General features: G+C 48.0%; 2 protein-coding genes across 4 annotated transcripts in view; one reads left to right on the plus strand and one right to left on the minus strand.

The window, feature by feature from the left end:
• Positions 1–1,933, minus strand: part of UPF2 (UPF2 regulator of nonsense mediated mRNA decay) — a 79,245-nt gene extending 77,312 nt beyond the window's left edge. For 2 of the 3 annotated variants that reach the window (XM_049777078.1, XM_049777076.1), the window contains exons 1-2: positions 1,858–1,933; positions 311–397 (exon numbers count right to left, since the gene is read on the minus strand). The gene's annotated coding sequence lies outside the window, so the exon portion shown is untranslated. The remainder of the gene's footprint in view (positions 1–310; positions 398–1,857) is intronic. The other variant, XM_049777077.1, reaches the window with a different exon arrangement.
• Positions 1,934–12,299: 10,366 nt separating this feature from the next.
• DHTKD1 (dehydrogenase E1 and transketolase domain containing 1) overlaps positions 12,300–17,060 on the plus strand; it is a 34,438-nt gene continuing 29,677 nt past the window's right edge. Inside the window, exon 1 of the mRNA XM_049777080.1 lies at positions 12,300–12,517. Within this exon, the coding sequence (XP_049633037.1) occupies positions 12,361–12,517 (157 nt within the window). The 5' untranslated portion in view covers positions 12,300–12,360. The remainder of the gene's footprint in view (positions 12,518–17,060) is intronic.

The raw sequence follows: 17,060 nt of genomic DNA on the forward strand, positions 1-17,060 counted from the left end.
TTCTTTGAACACAGAACTCTGAAAAGTTATTGGGCGATAATACATCTGTATAGTTAGGATTACTGGATTTAATTTCTTCCAGTTCTCAGTTTTCCAACTGAGGTGGAAGAAGAGTGACATGCCAGAGATCAAACAATTCGTTTAGTGACCAAATTAACTCTCTCTCTAGCATAGGTTTTCTTTATAAACCCTAACTTAAGATTTTTAAATGCCAAATCAAGCAAGAACATGTATCCAGATCAGTATGCATTTGAATCGCCACTTAAAAATTAAAATAAGCATCCAACTCTATTTCAAGTACTAAAATTACCTTTTTTTCATAAATCCATGCTTCGATAAACGGCCAGATAATTTTAAAAGCTTCTCAAGCCAAAAACGAAAACTTCCAATATTCCACCTAAAAATGAAGACAGAAACAAACAAACAACAACTGATGGTAAAAAAAAAAATGATCACAAATGATTTTACTAAGTACAATTCAATTCAGAAAAATCCATAAAAGGAATCTCTGCTTTGAAGAACACTTTCCTTCCTAGCTCCCAAAAATAGTGGCACTGGCACTGAAGCTGTATATTTTGTTTGGTTTTCTAAATATACTCTGAACTTCCAAAAGAAATTAAAAAAAAAAATAACCTCTTAGTAAAAAAAAAAAAAAAAAAAAAAAACAGAACCTAACGGTGTGTCCTGGGGTGAGTGGGCTGAGAAAAAAAAAAAAAAGAGATGTTCTCCATTCCAGCTAATCCTCTGCGGAGTAAAAGTACCATATGGATCCGGGAATAAAATCTCAACCGGCTCTGAAAAAAAAAGACTTTGAGACTATCTAAAAAAAAAAAAAAAAAATGACTGTTCCTCTCTTAAATCCTGTGTGCACAAATGTTCCAAAGAAAGCAGCCAGCACCTCATTGATGAGTCGTTATCTCTGGGCCTGGGACTTGGAGAGAAAACAAAAACAAAAACAAAAACAAAAAAAGCCCCCCATGTCTCCAAAAGTGCAGGCAGGCAAGGAAACGTCCAAGTTTCGAAAACTGGGGGGGCTTGGCCAAGTTGTCACCCAACCGATTCCTGCGAGCTGGGAGTGGAGGGGTGCAGCTTTCCAAAAAGACAAACTCTGCACCAGGCGCCAAATGAAACATCTCCAGGACGAAGAAAGAGTTGGAGGGACCTGCGAGGAGCAGGTAAGGTAGGTAGGCTGCATGCCCAGGAGCAGTTGCACCCCCAAAGCATCAGATGCATCCTCAATGTCAGCAGGTTCCCCCCAAAAAAGGAACATGCACTGGGAGGGAGGAGGAGGGATCATCGGGGTGCGCTGCAGGACGGAGCCCCAACTGGAAGCTTGGCAGGAGGAAAAGCACCAACGGAGGCGGCATCGGGGTGCAGTCCTGCAGGATCCAAAAAAAGCAAGCAAGCAAGCAAGCAGGGGGATGATGCGACCCGACGCCCCCCAAAATCCCACCCACGAGCCCCCCAATCAGGACCCACATTTGCCACCCACTGCGCCCCCGGAGGCGCAAAGGGAACCCCAACTTCTCCGCCCGCCCGCACAACCCCGGCTGGCCAGGCTGCGCTCCACGTCCTCCCACTCGGCGGGTGCACCCCCGGAGCCTGCCCGCCCGGCCCCGATCGCCCCCCAAAACACCCCGCAGCCGCCCGCCCCACGGCCCGCCAGGCCCGGGCGCGTCTCCCGAGAAGCGGCGCCGGAGCCCGCGCGGACCCGAGCGGAGGCAGGTCCGGACGGCCGCCGCTCCAGGGAGTCCGGCTCGGCGGCTTCTTCCCTCCCCCGACCCCGCGGCGGCCCCGACCCGCGGTCGTTGGGCGGAAGGGCGGGCGGAAGGGCGGGCGCTGCGCGGCGGGACCCACCTGGGCCAGCCCGTTGTCGACATGAGCCCCGCCGGGCTGCCCAGCGCCAACTCCAGCCGGGCGCTCCGCTCCGCTCCGCTCCCTCCGCCCTGCCCTGCCCTCCCCTCCCCCACCGCCGCCGCCGCCGCCGCCGAGGACCCGCCCTCTCTCCCTCCGCTCGCCAATCACCGACGCCGCCCGGCAGCCCCGGGGGCGGGGCTTAGGGGAGGGCCCAAGGATAAAGCTGTCCGGGTTTTCGCCTTATTAAAAATCCACTCTTTCAGACTCACAGATTTTCTTTCACCCCGAAGATAGGGACTCAGAGATGGAAAAGATCTTTTAGTCATCACTTCGCTCTTTAATAAGATTTTAAACGCATTTTTCTTCCTGCGAGGGAGCGACTTTTCAGACAGGCTCTCCTCGAGGCAATCTCAGCTCCCAGCTCTAACTAAGGACCCCCTCCGAGGCAGGAAGTGGATTGGTCGCCAGGAAAGGGAAAGCACCCTGAATTGGTAATGCGCAAGCGCCGAGGTACTCGGCGAAGGTGGAGTGGGGGGGGGAGTAAGGAGGTGGAGGAGGGAGGAGCTTCCAAAGGGAGGGAAGGGAGGGAAGGGGAAAAGTGCGGAGGGGATTACGGAGCGCCGTTATGGACAAGTTTGGCCACGTGATCGCTTTGCGAGTTTTTTTCTTTTTCCTTCACCCGCTGCGGTGCTGGTGATTGGAAGAGGTTGAAGAAGGGAGAGTTGGATTGGGCTCATTTGATGGGAATTAGGGGGGGAAGATTTGGAAAGTTGGATGATGGAGGGACTGTAGGATAGGAGTGGTAAAGGAAAGTAGGGTGGGATTTGAGGTAGATTTGAGTATTCCCATGAAGGCCTAGGAAAGAAAGGCTCTGCCTGCCTGGAGGGGTTACCAAGAAGTGGCTGTTAACTGTTGGGCTTCAAAACTGGCTGGACTTAATAATATTCCAGCCACAGAGTTAACAACAATGAAATCATGAGATTTTATGATTTCATGAGACTAACCATGAAATCAGGAGATTTCAAGATTTCATGAGACTAACAATGAAATCAGGAGATTTCATGAGACTAACCATGGACTCATGAGATTTCAAGATTTCACGACACTAACACTTAAATCACGAGATTTCATGAGGTTAACAATGGAATCATGAGATTTCATGATTTCATGAGACTTCTTATCAACCCAACTTCAAAAGGTACCCGTGATGATGGCAGGCTGGGGCAGGGTGGTGGTGGCATGGAATGGACTATGTGGGACGTTGTTGGAGGGAGGTTGACTGACACTGGTGATAGGACTGGTGCTGATTGTCTAAGACCCAACTATGAATTACTTTGTAAATCACAATGGCTTAATTAAATTTACAAAAATAACACGACATAGCTCAACGGGAAAAAAATTAAGATTTTTCCTTGAAGAATTTTATGAAAAGTCCCAGTTTTCACAAACATGTACTGAGCTACCCAACTTTCTTCCTTTAAGTGTGTGCATCAGGACTCCTGATTTTGTTTAATTTGTTTGGTTTGAGGGACACACCAGGGGGATGTCTCTTGGATCTGCACTCAGCAATCACTCCTGGCAAATGTCAGGAGACCATATGGTGTGGCCCTAAAGCAACGAGCAAGCAAAAAAGAAACTGATTATGACTAAAGACCAAACCATAGGAAAATTTCTCAAAAAACACAGTCAATCTATTTCCTAAAACTGGCCTACAAATTTCAGCAAAATTTAAGTGAAGCAATGTGAGGTTTCCCCCTCCCTTTAAAACAAAAACAAAAACAGGTAATTAGTCAAAAATGAAAAACATCAAAGGACCCGATAAAGTTGATGAGCACAGTGCTTAGCAAATAGTGAAAATTCAATAAATGTGATTGGAGGCTAATGCCAAAGTAAATAGCAAGAGATTAAAAGAGTAAATGGTGCTTGCCTTGCAAGCAGCCGATCCAGGACCAAAGGTGGTTGGTTCAAATCCCCGTGTCCCATATGATCCCCCGTGCCTGCCAGGAGCTATTTCTGAGCAGACAGCCAGGAGCAACCCCTGAGCAATGCTGGGTGTGCCCCCCCCCCAAAAAAAAGAAGATCCAAATGATTAGATCCTTCTAGCGATTAGATGAGCAGAGAGAACTCAAGAATTTTAGCCGAGGATCAAGTCTTCTTCAATCATCCACAGAGCTCATGTTGAAAATTAACAGAAAAATTTATGACTGAAACCTAACTGCAAACATGTTTGTAACCATGGTGCTTAAATAAAGATATTGAAAGTAAAAATAAAGGGACCAGAGCAATAACACAGTGGTAGGGTGTTTGCCTTGCACACGGGGCTGATTTCTGACAAACAGTGATTAGGGGGCCTGGGAGATAGCATGGAGGCAGGGCGTTTGCCTTGCATGCAGATGGACGGTGATTCAATCCTGGCATCCCATAGGGTCCCCCGAACCTGCCAGGAGCAATTTCTGAGCGTAGAGCCAGGAGTAACTCCGGAGCGCTGCTGGGTGTGACCCCAAAGCACACACACACACACACACACACACACACAAAACAGACAGTGAGACAGTGGTTTGATCCCTGGTCACCCATATGGTTCCTCGAGCCAGGAGTGATTTTTGAACACATAGCCTGGAGTAACCGCTAAGTATCATGGTGTGGCCCAAAAACAAACAAAAATCACAGAAAAAAAATGAAACTTTAAGAAAATGCAGTAAGAAAAGGGGGATGGTCCTAAGCCTTGAGGAATGTGCAACCTTAGCTCATCTAGCAAGAGACTGAGATAGGGAAGGGAATCCCAGAGAGCAGTGGCATGAAAGGGGAGGAAAGGGGTGCTATGGGAGAGACAAAGTGACTCCCTGTATCCAGCACCACCAAGAAAACAAGCCAGAGGGGGTGCAATAAGGTTGCAACCATGGGCATCACTACTGACATTGTAGGAGACTCTTCAGATCATGGAAGACAATTCAGTGATGCTAAGACTAAACAGAAGATAAGAAAAGGGGCCGGCCGGAGAGATAGCATAGAGGTAGGGCGTTTGCCTTGCATGCAGGACGATGGTTCGAATCCCAGCATCCCATATGGTTCCCTGAGTCTGCCAGGAGCGATTTCTGAGCATAGAGCAGGGGTAGCCCCTAAGCGCTGCCAGGTGTGACCAAAAAACAAACAAACAAACAAACAAACAAAAATCAAAAGATAAGAAAAAGAAAATTGGGCCAGAGAGAGAGCACAGCAGGCGTTTGCCTTACAAACAGCCAACCCAGGATCTAAGGTGGTTGGTTCGAATCCCGGTGTCCCACATGGTCCCCCGTGCCTGCCAGGAGCTATTTCTGAGCAGATAGCCAGGATTAACCCATGAGCACTGCTGAGTATGGACCCCCCCAAAAAAAAATTAGTGTTTCAGGGCCAGCAGGATTGTACAGTAGGTAGGGTGTTTGCGGGCTTTCAGCCGACTAAGGCTGGATCCCAGGCATCCCAGATGGTCCCTCAAGCCAGCCAGAAGTAACTTCTGAGCTCAGGGACAGTAGTAACCTCTCAGCGCTGCTGTGTGTGGCCCCCAAACCAAAAACAACTTAAAAAATGTAGTGTTTCACCTGTTTGGGGCCCTCTCTGTCAATCGCCCTGGGGCTGTAGTTGGGCTCAGTGTCTTTTTTTCATTGCATGTTCAAATTTAGAGTCCCAAGATTCTTTTCCTCCGGTGCTGCTAGGAAGGTGTGAGAAAGCAGCTGAATATTTTTCTTGGGGTCAGTGAAAGTTATGATAGCACAGAGGTAGGGTGTTTGCCTTGCACGCAGATGACCTGGACAGACCCAGGTTCAATTCCAGGCATCCAATATGGTCCCCCAAGCCTGCCGGGAGCTATTTCTGAGTGCAGAGCCAGGAGTAACACCTGAGTACAACCAGTTGTGGCCCAAAAACCAAAAAATAAAATAAAAGTTCTGTTATCAGGGTTTTTTTAAATTAAAAAAACAAAAAAAGAAAATGAGTGTTTGAAAAATTTTAGTGTGAAGAACCCAAAATGTCCACAATGTTAGGAGACTTTTGTATTATTTTTATTTATTTACTTATTTATTTATTTATTTATTTATTTATTTATTTATTTTGGGGGGGTCACACCTGTCTGTGCTCAGGGGCTACTCCTGACTCTACACTCAGAAATTGCTCCTAGCAGGCTTGGGAGACCATATAGGATGCCAGGATTTGAATCACCATCCTTCTGCATGCAAGGTAAATGCCCTGCCTCCATGCTATCTCTCTGACCCCCTTTGTATTATTTTTTTGTTTTGTTTTTGGGCCACACCCGGCATTGCTCAGGGGTTACTCCTGGCTGTCTGCTCGGAAATAGCTCCTGGCAGGCACAGGGGACCATATGGGACACCGGGATTCGAACCAACCACCTTTGGTCCTGGATCGGCTGCTTGCAAGGCAAACGCTGCTGTGCTATCTCTCCGGGCCCCATGTATTATTTTTAATAAAAAAAAATGGTAGAGAGGTCCAGAGAGATGGCATGGAGTTAAGGCATTTTGCCTTGCATGCAGAAGGTCAGTGGTTCGAATCCCAGCATCCTATATGGTCCCCTGAGCCTGCCAGGAGCGATTTCTGAGCTAGAGTCAGGAGTAACCCCTAAGCGCTGTGGTGTGTGACTCAAAAAAACAAAAACAAAAACAAAAAAAAATGGTAGAGAATGTCTACTAATGAAAATTATCTAGTAGGCAGAGAAACACTTATGCAGAAGAGAGAAGGAAGGTTTTGTGATGAGAGGGTCCTAGGGTCAGGGGGAAGTTCAGAGTCTCAGGTACATGTCAGAGATATGGCTGGACCCCCATTGATACTGAGAGAAGGAAACAGAGACGACCACTGTTGAGGCAGGCTTACCAGTGTTGATCTTGGGGCCACACTTGAAGGTGCTCAGAGTTTACTCCTTCCTGGCTCTGCACTCAAGTATCACTCCTGGCAGTAAACCCAGAGCCTTGCCAGGCATAACCCCAAACCAAAATAAAGAAAAGTAATGCTCACCTGCCTGCAACATTCACTCAGTTCCAAAGAAAGTGAGGAGAAAAGTTAGAAAAATCAGGACTGCTTCCCCACTCTGTTCCACATCAGAATAATGACTGGGAAGCTGAAGAGGTAGGGACTGGGAGTGTTTTTAAGACAATGAGGTTAGTGTGTAGTGTGTGGGTGTACTAGGTTGGCAGGAGCAGAAGGTGCAAAGAAAACAATTGCCTGCCACAACCGTGGGTTTTAGGCATGTTCCCAGTGATTATCCTATTGTTGCTGCAGAAGCTGTAAGAGGACAAGGAAGAACAGATCTACAAGAAGAGCCTGCGGCCTTCTTCATCAGTGTCCTCCTGAAAAAGTCTCCTGGCACTGTATGAGTCTGCTTTAAGATGGGCAATAAAGGGCCAGAGAGATAGCATAGTGGTAGGGCTTTTGCTTTGCACGCAACTGATTCGAACAGATAGTAGTTTGAATCCCAGCATCCCATATGGTCCCCTGTGCCTGCCAGGAGCAACTTCTGAGTGCAGAGCTAGGAATAACCCCTGAGCACCACCAGGTGTAACCCTCCCCAAAAAAGCCAAAAAAAAAAAAAAAAAAAAAAGGATGGGCAATAAAGTCATAAGGATTCTGGCTGTAGGGACTACCCCACTGTGCTGGGTCACTCCTGACAGTGTTTCAGAGAGCACATATAATGTCAGAGATCAAATCAGGATTGGTCATGTGCAAAGCAAGAGCCTTAACCCCTGTGCCATCTCTCCAGTTTCCACGTTCACTCATTTGATTTCCTGGTTATCTTCTGTGATACGTTAACAGAAATATTGGCTCTACAGTTTTGAGGTGTATTTATCTGACATCTGTAAAGTGTCCAGGGAGGCTCATGCAAGGTCCACAGGCCTCTGAAAGTGGTTTCTGCTTTCCAACCCAAGTCTCAATTTCAGCCACCAACTTCCTTTCAATGGAGTCTCCATTCCAACAACCCTGAGAACCTTCACTCTGCCCCAAGTCCATTTTCAGTAAAAAAATTCCTCTGCTGCTCCCCTTTGCCACTCAGTGCTCTAGAGGGACAAGCCCCATCTCCATCCCGCCTGCTTGGCAAAATCTCAGACACCAGCTCCTCTGTGAAGATGCTGCAGAGAAATGCCTACATTCTGACTAGGCTTGGGGGCTCAAGCTCAGAGGGGTGCCAGCATGACCTCCCTCCACCATAATGTTGCTTTTTCTCCACTTAATTTTCTCCTATTTCCTTTCAGATTCTACCTGTGCCTTCTTTCTGCTTTGATTTGTTTTTGTTTTGTTTTGTTTTTCTTTTGTTTTGCGGCCACAACTGGCCACAGTTAAGGGTTACTCCTGGCTCTGTGTTCAGAAATAACTCCTGGAAGACTTGGGGTACCATACAGGATGCCAGGGATTGAACCTGGATCAGCCATGTGCAAGGCAAACATCCTAGCCGCTGTGCTATCGCTCTGGCACTGTTTTTGTTTCTTTTGAGGGGCCATATGCAGCGGTGCTCAGGGCAGCTCTGTGTTCAGGAATCACTTTTTTGTTTTTGTTTTTGTTTTGTTTTGTTTTTGGGCCACACCTGGTAACGCTCAGGGGTTACTCCTGGCTATGCGCTCAGAAGTTGCTCCTGGCTTGGGGGACCATATGGGACGCCGGGGGATCAAACCATGGTCCGTCCAAGGTTAGTGCAGGCAAGGCAGGCACCTTACCTCTAGCGCCACCGCCCGGCCCCAGGAATCACTCTTGATATTGCTCAGGGGGTCCTGCCCACTGTACTGTCTCTTCAGCTTTGATTTTATTTTTTAGGCAAAGTGATTTACAAAGTTGGGGTTCAGGAATAGAACATTCCAGCTCTAATTTCACCACCAATAACTGCAACAATGACCCCAAGTTTTCTCCGTCTTGATCCCCCTCCTGACAGACATGTTTGTCTTGATTGCAGTTTGAGTCCCCTGCTTACACTAATGTTCTGTGGAGCTGCTTGCATATAGATAGATAGATAGATAGATAGATAGATAGATAGATAGATAGATAGATAGATAGATAGATAGATAGATACTACATCTCTTCATCATACATGAGCCCAGCACCCCAAACCTTGCCCTTATGATACCTCCAGACTTCCTCAAGCCCACACGCCACCTTTATATCCTTCCCTATCATTTTTGTTTTTATAACCTAGAGCCAATTATTTCCCTGCTTTTGACACTTTTCTTCCATCTATAGCCATATCATCATTTTACAATGGAGCAGTGAGAACTCAGTATATGTCCTTGTCACCCTGGCCCACTTCATGTGACATACTGCAGACCAAGACAAGTTGCAACAAATGGCACGACTTTCTCATTTCCCTTTGCTACATAGTGTTCTTCTGTGTATATTCAACTATTGGTTGAATAACTTAACATTTCCCCTGAAACGTTAAAGAATTCCCTCATCTTTTGGTGATCAAATCTTTTACCCCACCTCAATCCATCCTCTTAGTCTCTGCCTTTTGTATAATCTAAGAAGAATCCTTTTTCCCACCCAAAGCTAGCCCTTTCACTGTGCCTTTTCCCTCCTCTGGCATGGACAGGCCCTCATCCCGTGGTGACCCGTTATCTTCTATGGGATACTTTTAATCTCCCAGGGACCCCACATCCACTTTCCACTCCATGCTCTGAGCAGATACCCACTTTTTTAGCCTTTGACTATACCACGCTCTGCTTTCAATTCTCTCTCCAAGATCCTGGAACTGAGCGCATTGCTGGAGCCCTAGGTTCTATCCCCAGATTATATGGCTTCCCACAAGCACCTCTGGAAGTGATGCTTTCACCCCAACCTAGTCTAAAGCAGGAAATATCTCCAGGTGCCCCTGAGTGTGACCGGAAAACAAACAAAAAATTCCAGTTTCTCTCTAGCTCCCACCTCCAGAATTTCCCTCTGCCTCTTGGGGTTTGCCCTTTTCCTCCTGCACTTGCCCGAATCCCCATCTCTCAGGACTCTGTACTTCCATCTCTTCCACTTGGGGACCAACCCTGATGAGACCAGGCTCTTTGAGTTTTCAGGAAATGGGCTCCTATCTCCTTGGTACATCTCTGCTGGGTGCTACTCAAGGGGCCAGATTGGTGCTGGGGATTAAACCAGGCTGGCCATGTGTAAGACAAGTACCCTACCTACTGCTCTATCTCTCCAGCCCCTGTTCAGCTTGTACTTGAGGTGCAGACAGTGTGTTTTTCACCTCTGGAACCTGACAAAGGGCTTGCCAGGAATACAGGGTGAACATAAAGGAGGAAAGAAGTTTGGGGCTCTTTTAGCTTATAAAGTTCTTTGAAGTACTTGTAGTTGTTAGTTGACTCTCGTGATGAATAACCAGGAAGGATTTAGTTGCCCTCTCCCATCCTATCTAGAGGAGAATTGTTGGATCAAATAATTTGATAAACTGGAAACCCTGATTATCTGCGGAAACCTATCTATGATTCTCCCTCTTTCCTTTCTTTCTTTTTTCTTTTTTTCTTTTCTTTTCTTTTTCTTTTTCTTTTTTTTTTTTTTTGGTTTTTGAGCCACACCCGTTTGACACTCAGGGGTTACTCCTGGCTAAGAGCTCAGAAATTGCTCCTGGCTTGGGGGGACCATATGGGACACGGGGGGATCGAACCACGGTCCATCCTATGCTAGCGCTTGCAAGACAGTGCCACCTCCCTGGCCCCTTCTTCCTTCCTTCCTTCCTTCCTTCCTTCCTTCCTTCCTTCCTTCCTTCCTTCCTTCCTTCCTTCCTTCCTTCCTTCCTTCCTTCCTTCCTTCCTTCCTTCCTTCCTTCCTCCCTCCCTCCCTCCCTCTCTCCCTCCCTCTCTCCCTTCCTTCCTTCCTTCCTTCCTTCCTTCCTTCCTTCCTTCCTTCCTTCCTTCCTTCCTTCCTTCCTTCCTTCCTTCCTTCCTTTCTTCCTTCCTTCCTTCCTTCCTTCCTCTCTCTCTCTCTCTCTCTCTCTCTCTCTCTTTCTTTCTCTCTTTCGTTTTTGGGTCACACCTGGTGACGCTTAGGGGTTATTCTTGGCTATGCGCTCAGAAATCACTTCTGACTTGGGATGCACACCAGGAAATCGGACGCAGTCTGTCCTAAGTCAGCACGTGCAAGGCCTACCGCTTGCACCAATTCTCCCTTTTTTATGGACTCCTCCTCCTGGGCTGTTTTCTTTCTTAAAAACATAAATGAGTATAAAACTAAGAAGAAAGGGGCTGGAAAGATAGCATGGAGGTAAGGTGTTTCCCTTGCATACAGAAGGATGGCGGTTCGAATTCCAGCAACCCATATGGTCCCCCGATCCTGCCAGGAGTGATTTCTGAGCAGAGAGCCAGGAGTAATCTCTGAGCGCTGCCGGGTGTGACCCCCCCAAAAAACTAAAGAAAATAATTAAAAAAGGCTATAAATAAAATAATAAAGAAAGGGGCCAAGTGGTCTTAGATGCATAAGTAAGGATAGAACTAAATATCCAAGCCAAAGTCAATAATAATAGAATCAAGGGACCTAAATTTTAACAATCTGAACTTAAAGGGGTTTGTTGGGCCCGGAGAGATAGCACAGTGGTGTTTGCCTTGCAAGCAGCCAATCCAGGACCAAAGGTGGTTGGTTCAAATCCCGGTGTCCCATATGGTCCCCCGTGCCTGCCAGGAGCTATTTCTGAGCAGACAGCCAGGAGTAACCCCTGAGCACCGCCGGGTGTGACCCAAAAACCAAAAAACAAAAAGGGGTCTGTTATACTGGCAGGCCAGGGGGCAAAGGGTGGTGGTATAGGATGCACTCTGGGACTATTGATGGAGGGAAATTGACACTTGTGGGAATGGCCCCGACTTATTGTATATCTGAAATTCAATTATGAAAGACTCTGTCCATCACAATAATTTCAATAAAATAAAATGAAATAAAACATAAATGAGGAAAAGTGGAGATGAGGTATTGATTTTCTTTTTGTTTGCTTTTTTTTACTTTTGGGCCACACCACATGTAACTTACTCATGATTACAAGCATGATTGTAGTTAGGTTGCAGCCATATCAGTATTGATTTTCTGACTCTTTCCTACGACCTTTCCATTAAGGTCCACATGGTGTCCCTTACTCTCAGTACACCCCTCCTGTTTAATTTATTTTTATATATTTTCTCTTTTTTCAATTTCTTTGCGTACACCCTCAATTCCCCGTTCTGCGTGACAACCCATAGCGTTTCTGGCTGTGGCAGGGAACGTCCATCAGAGGGGCCGTGGCGGCCATCACCACCCCAAAAGAGTGAGCCGGGATGCCCGGGCCTGCACTCCTTGCACCCGGGAGGACTCCGGGGGCGGGGTTTATACCTTACCAGCGTTCTCATTGGCTGGGAGGGTTGCACTCAGCCAATCAGCCTCGGGGGCGTCGTCAGGGGGCGGAGCTTGCTCTGCCACCTCTGCGCGCCGCGTCCCGGAGTTGCAGGAGGCGCATCTGGGACCCTTGCAAGCCCGGCCGGCCGTGCAACCCCGAGTGTGCGCCCTTAGGCCCGGACCCAGGCGGACATGGCCTCGGCGACGGTCACAGCAGTCCGGAGGGGCCTGGGTCGGGCCCCTCCATTGCTCCTGAAGCGCGGCTACCAGACGGAGAGGGGCGTCTACGGCTACAGGCCGAGGAAGCCCGTGCGCCCCGAGCCCGGGAGCGGCCAGGCGCGCGCCCCAGGTGGGGGACGTGGCCGGGAAGTTGGCTTGGGAGTGTAGGGGAGGAAGGGGCTCGGTTCCCGGGCGTGCACGGTGCAAGTGGGTGGCTTGGGGGAATAGGGGCAATGAAGGGGGCAGGCCTGAGTGCTGTCCGAGTTGGGGTCGCCCCCCAGCCCAACTTAAGTAGGTGCTTGGGGGACCCTCGAGGCTCCACGCAGGGATCAGCCCCCCCACCTGCTCTGTGGAGTTCCAGCCGGTTTTTCTGGGTGCTGGTGGAAGTGAGGGGGACCCAGCACTTTGCAGTGGGGGGCTCAGAGTTCTGTCTGGTTCTAGGCCCAGCTGCTGCTGCTGATCCCAGGTCTTATGTGCTGTGTGTGTGTGTGTGTGTGTGTGTGTGTGTGTGTGTGTGTGTGTGTGTTACAGAACACTACTGGTTCATCTAGACTGTACATTGGGAAAGGCATTTGTCTTGCTCGCAGCAGGAGCTAGATTCATCTGCGCCACTATACATGTTGAGTCTCTCTGCGCCACTATACATGTTGAGTCTCCCCAGGCTTATCAGGAGTGACCCCTCACCACTCCACAACAGAGCTGGGAGTAAGCCCTGAGTATCCTCTGGTGTGGCCCATAAATCAAAAATCACAAAACTGCTATTAGACCAGAGAGGTATTTTGGGTTTGAGTATCCTGGCATCCTGGCACCCCTTGATCCCCCTGTCCCCCTCCAGAATTTCGGGGTGATTTGATATGATTTGTGATTTGGAACCTCTGTTGCATGTTATGTGCAAAAGACTAATGCTGAATATTTAGTTTATGCTTGATTTTTTTGGGGGGAGGATTGGGGTGTTGCATCCTCTGGTGCTCAGGACTTCATCCTGGACTCTGTACTCAGGGATCACTTCTGGTGTTGTTCCCAGTACCATGTGGGGTGCTGGGGATTGAACCAGACTGGCTATGTGCAAGGCCAGTGACCTCCACTCTGCACACTCTCCCCAGCCCCTGGCTTGTGCTTGAAAGTTATCTTAGTAGATGATGAGTACTTAGATCAAGTCTTAGAAGGAAAAATCTGGCATCTTAACAGCATTGTTAGCTTAACACTGTGGACTCCCTGCATCATCCAAATTACTGACCTTTGAAGTTTACGTCACATGCTGCAAACTGTGGTATTTGGATCTGACTCTCACAGGACGTTAGGGATAAATCTGATCGGGGCTGGCCATAGTACAGCAGGGAGGGCATTTGCCTTGCATGCCACTAACCAGGATTTGATCCTCGGCATTCCATAGGGTCCCCGAGCCCACCAGGAATAATTCCTGAGTGCAGAGCCAGGATTAACTTCTGAATACTGCTGGTGTGGCCTCCCAAAACAAAACAAAATGAAAAGAATAAATCTGTTTTCCTCTTGAATTGTGCGTTCTGAGTTGGCTGTGTGCAAGGCAAATGCTCTGTTATCACTTTGTCCCCTAAAATACATTTTAAAAGGGATCTCAGTAGTCAGAGTGATAGTACATCAGAGAGGGTATTTGCCTCGCAGGCGGCCAGCCTGGGTTCCATCCTGGCACCCCAAAATATCCCCCAAGCTTGCCAAGAATTGTTCCTGAGTGTAGAGCCAGGAGTAAACTCTGAGTACCACGGGGTGTGGTTCACTCCCCCTGGTCCCCCTAAAAAAGGATCTCAGTGACTATGAAATTGGCATACCCTTAATCTTAAGTGAAGATGGAATTGGTAGGCCTACTTTTTAGGCCTTTTTCATGCTTTACATCTTTTATGACAACAGCATTTGCCATAGATAGCCACAGAGCTCAGGCAGAGAATCACCAGGACCACAGAACAGAATCCATATTGCCAGGGCTGCGATAGCAAAGGGCTGAGCACATGTTTTCTTGTGGGAGACTCAGGTTCCCTATTATCCCCTACATACTACCAGGAATAATCCCAGACCACAGAGCCAGGAGCAGTTCTGAGGCATCACCAAGCCCCACCCACTTCCTGCCCCCATAAAGAAAATATATTCCTGAACCATTTTAGAAGATTCTGGAAAAGGGGCCAGAGTAATAGGACAGCGGGGAGGATACTTTCCTTATATGCAGCTGACCTGGATTTGATCTCTGACACTCCACATGATCAGTTCCCTGACTCCTGCCAGGAGTATGTATACCTGAGCATGGATGTGGCCAGAACAAACAAAAACTAAAAATGAATCTGGGAAGGGCAGAGCATAGGAAAGTACATGGGAACTGGTATTTTAAGCATCATTCAACATAATTAAGTATGAGAGCCAGGACCAGAGCAATAGCACAGTGGTAAGGCGTTTGCCTCACACACAGCCAACGCAGGAGGGTTCATATCCTGGTTCATATCCCGGCATCCCATATGGTCCCTGAGCTGCCAGGTGCAACTTCTGAGCACAGAGCCAGGAGTAATCCCTGAGTGCCACCGGGTATGATCCAAAAACCAAAATATAATAAAAAGGTATGAGAACAGGGGCCAGAGAGATAGTATGGAGGCAAGACGATTGATTGCCTTGTGTGCAGAAGGTCAGTGGTTTGAATCCCGGCATCCTACATGGAGCGATTTCTGAGCATAGAGCCAGGAGTAACCCGAGCGCTGCCGGGTGTGACCCAAAAACCAAAAAAAAAAAAAAAAAAAAAAAAAAAATGGCAATGAGAACCACTGATATAAAATCAAGATACCTAATTTGCAAAATGAAATAAAATTGCATAGTCTTAGTCCCAAGGCCAGAATGCTTTTCCTAAAGATACCCCTGGGTGCTGCTGGGTGTGACCCAACAACCAAAAAAAAAAAAAAAAAAAAAGAAATGGGCCAGAGCGGTGGCGCAAATGGTAAGGCGTCTGCCTTGTGTGTGTTAGCATAGGACGATCCACGGTTCGATTTCCCAGCGTCCCATATGGTTCTCCAAGCCAGGAGAAATTTCTGAGCACATAGCCAGGAATAACCCCTGAGCGTCACCGGGTATAGCCCAAAAACAAAAAAACAAACCAAACCAAAACAATTCTCACCAACAGAGAATGAAGGTTCCTTTTTCTTGAGGTTTTTCCCTCACTGCTCTATCTATTTTGGGGGAGTTTTGTTTGTTTGGGCCATACCTGTCAGTGCTTAGGAGACCATATGAGGATTGAACCTGGGTCTGCTGTGTGCAAGGCCAATGCCTAACTGCTATTTCTCCAGACCTACATGTCTGTCTGTCTGTCTGTCTGTCTGTCTGAGACCCATTTCCAGCCTATTGACTGAGAGCGAGGCCTGACCTTGCACTCTTTATCATTCAGCACTTGGAAGAATGTAGCTGAATTCTCTCAGAAGCTAGCACTGGTGTGTTGGGTTTTCTTAGAGTTTCTTTCCAGAACTTTCCAGAGTTTATATCATTTCTAAACTCTTTGGACACTCCCCCTTTATTTCCTCTTTCCTCCTTTTCCCAGGACTGAAATCTGTCTCTGAGAGATGCTTGGAAAACAGTGAAACTTCAGTCATGCAGGTTGAGTTAGAACTATAGGCTCAGGGCCGGAGAGGTGGCGCTAGAGATAAGGTGTCTGCCTTGCATGTGCTAGCCAAGGAAGGACCGTGATTCAATCCCCCAGCGTCCCATATGGTCCCCCAAGCCAGGGGCAGTTTCTTTTTCTTTTTCTTTTTTTTTTGGTTTTTGGACCACACCCGGCGTTGCTCAGGGGTTACTCTTGGCTGTCTGCTCAGAAATAGCTCCTGGCAGGCACGGGGGACCATATGGGACACCAGGATTCGAACCAACCACCTTTGGTCCTGGAATGGCTGCTTACAAGGCAAACGCCGCTGTGCTATCTCTCCGGGCCCACTAGGGGCAATTTCTGAGCGCTTATCCAGGAGTAACCCCTGAGCATCAAACGGGTGTGCCCCCCCCCCAAAACAAAACAAAACTACAGGCTCACCATCTTTTCTTGGGTGCTTCTTGGAGAGGCAAAAAAAAAAACATAAAAACAATCTAAGGAAATAATGTTCTCACAGTTCAGGATCTTAGCTAAATGGAACTTGTTGCTAAAGGCCCTATTTCTGGGGCTAGAGTGATAGCACAGCAGTAGGGCATTTGCCTTGCACGCACCCGACCCAGGATCAATCCCTGACATTCCATATAGTTCCCCGAGCCTGCCGGGAGTGATTTCTGAGTACAGAGCCAGGAGTAACCCCTGAGTGCTGCCACACACACACACCCCCCCCCACTAAAAAAGGTCCCTATCCCTAGTCTCACTTTTTTTTTTTTTTTTTTTTTTGGTTTTTGGGCCACACCCGTTTGATGCTCAGGGGTTACTCCTGGCTATGTGCTCAGAAATCGCCCCTGGCTTGGGGGGACCATATGGGACGCCGGGGGATCGAACCGCGGTCCGTTCCTTGGTAGCGCTTACAAGGCAGACACCTTATCTCTAGCGCCACCTTCCCGGCCCCTCACTTTTTTTTTTTTTTGGCTTTTGGGCCACACCTGGTAATGCTCAGGGGTTACTCCTGGCTATGCTCAGAAATCACTCCTGGCTTGGGGGACCATATGGGACGTCCTATATGGGACACCAGGAGATTGAACCC

Source organism: Suncus etruscus, chromosome 7 (genome assembly GCF_024139225.1).
Source record: "Suncus etruscus isolate mSunEtr1 chromosome 7, mSunEtr1.pri.cur, whole genome shotgun sequence".
NCBI lineage: Eukaryota > Metazoa > Chordata > Mammalia > Eulipotyphla > Soricidae > Suncus > Suncus etruscus.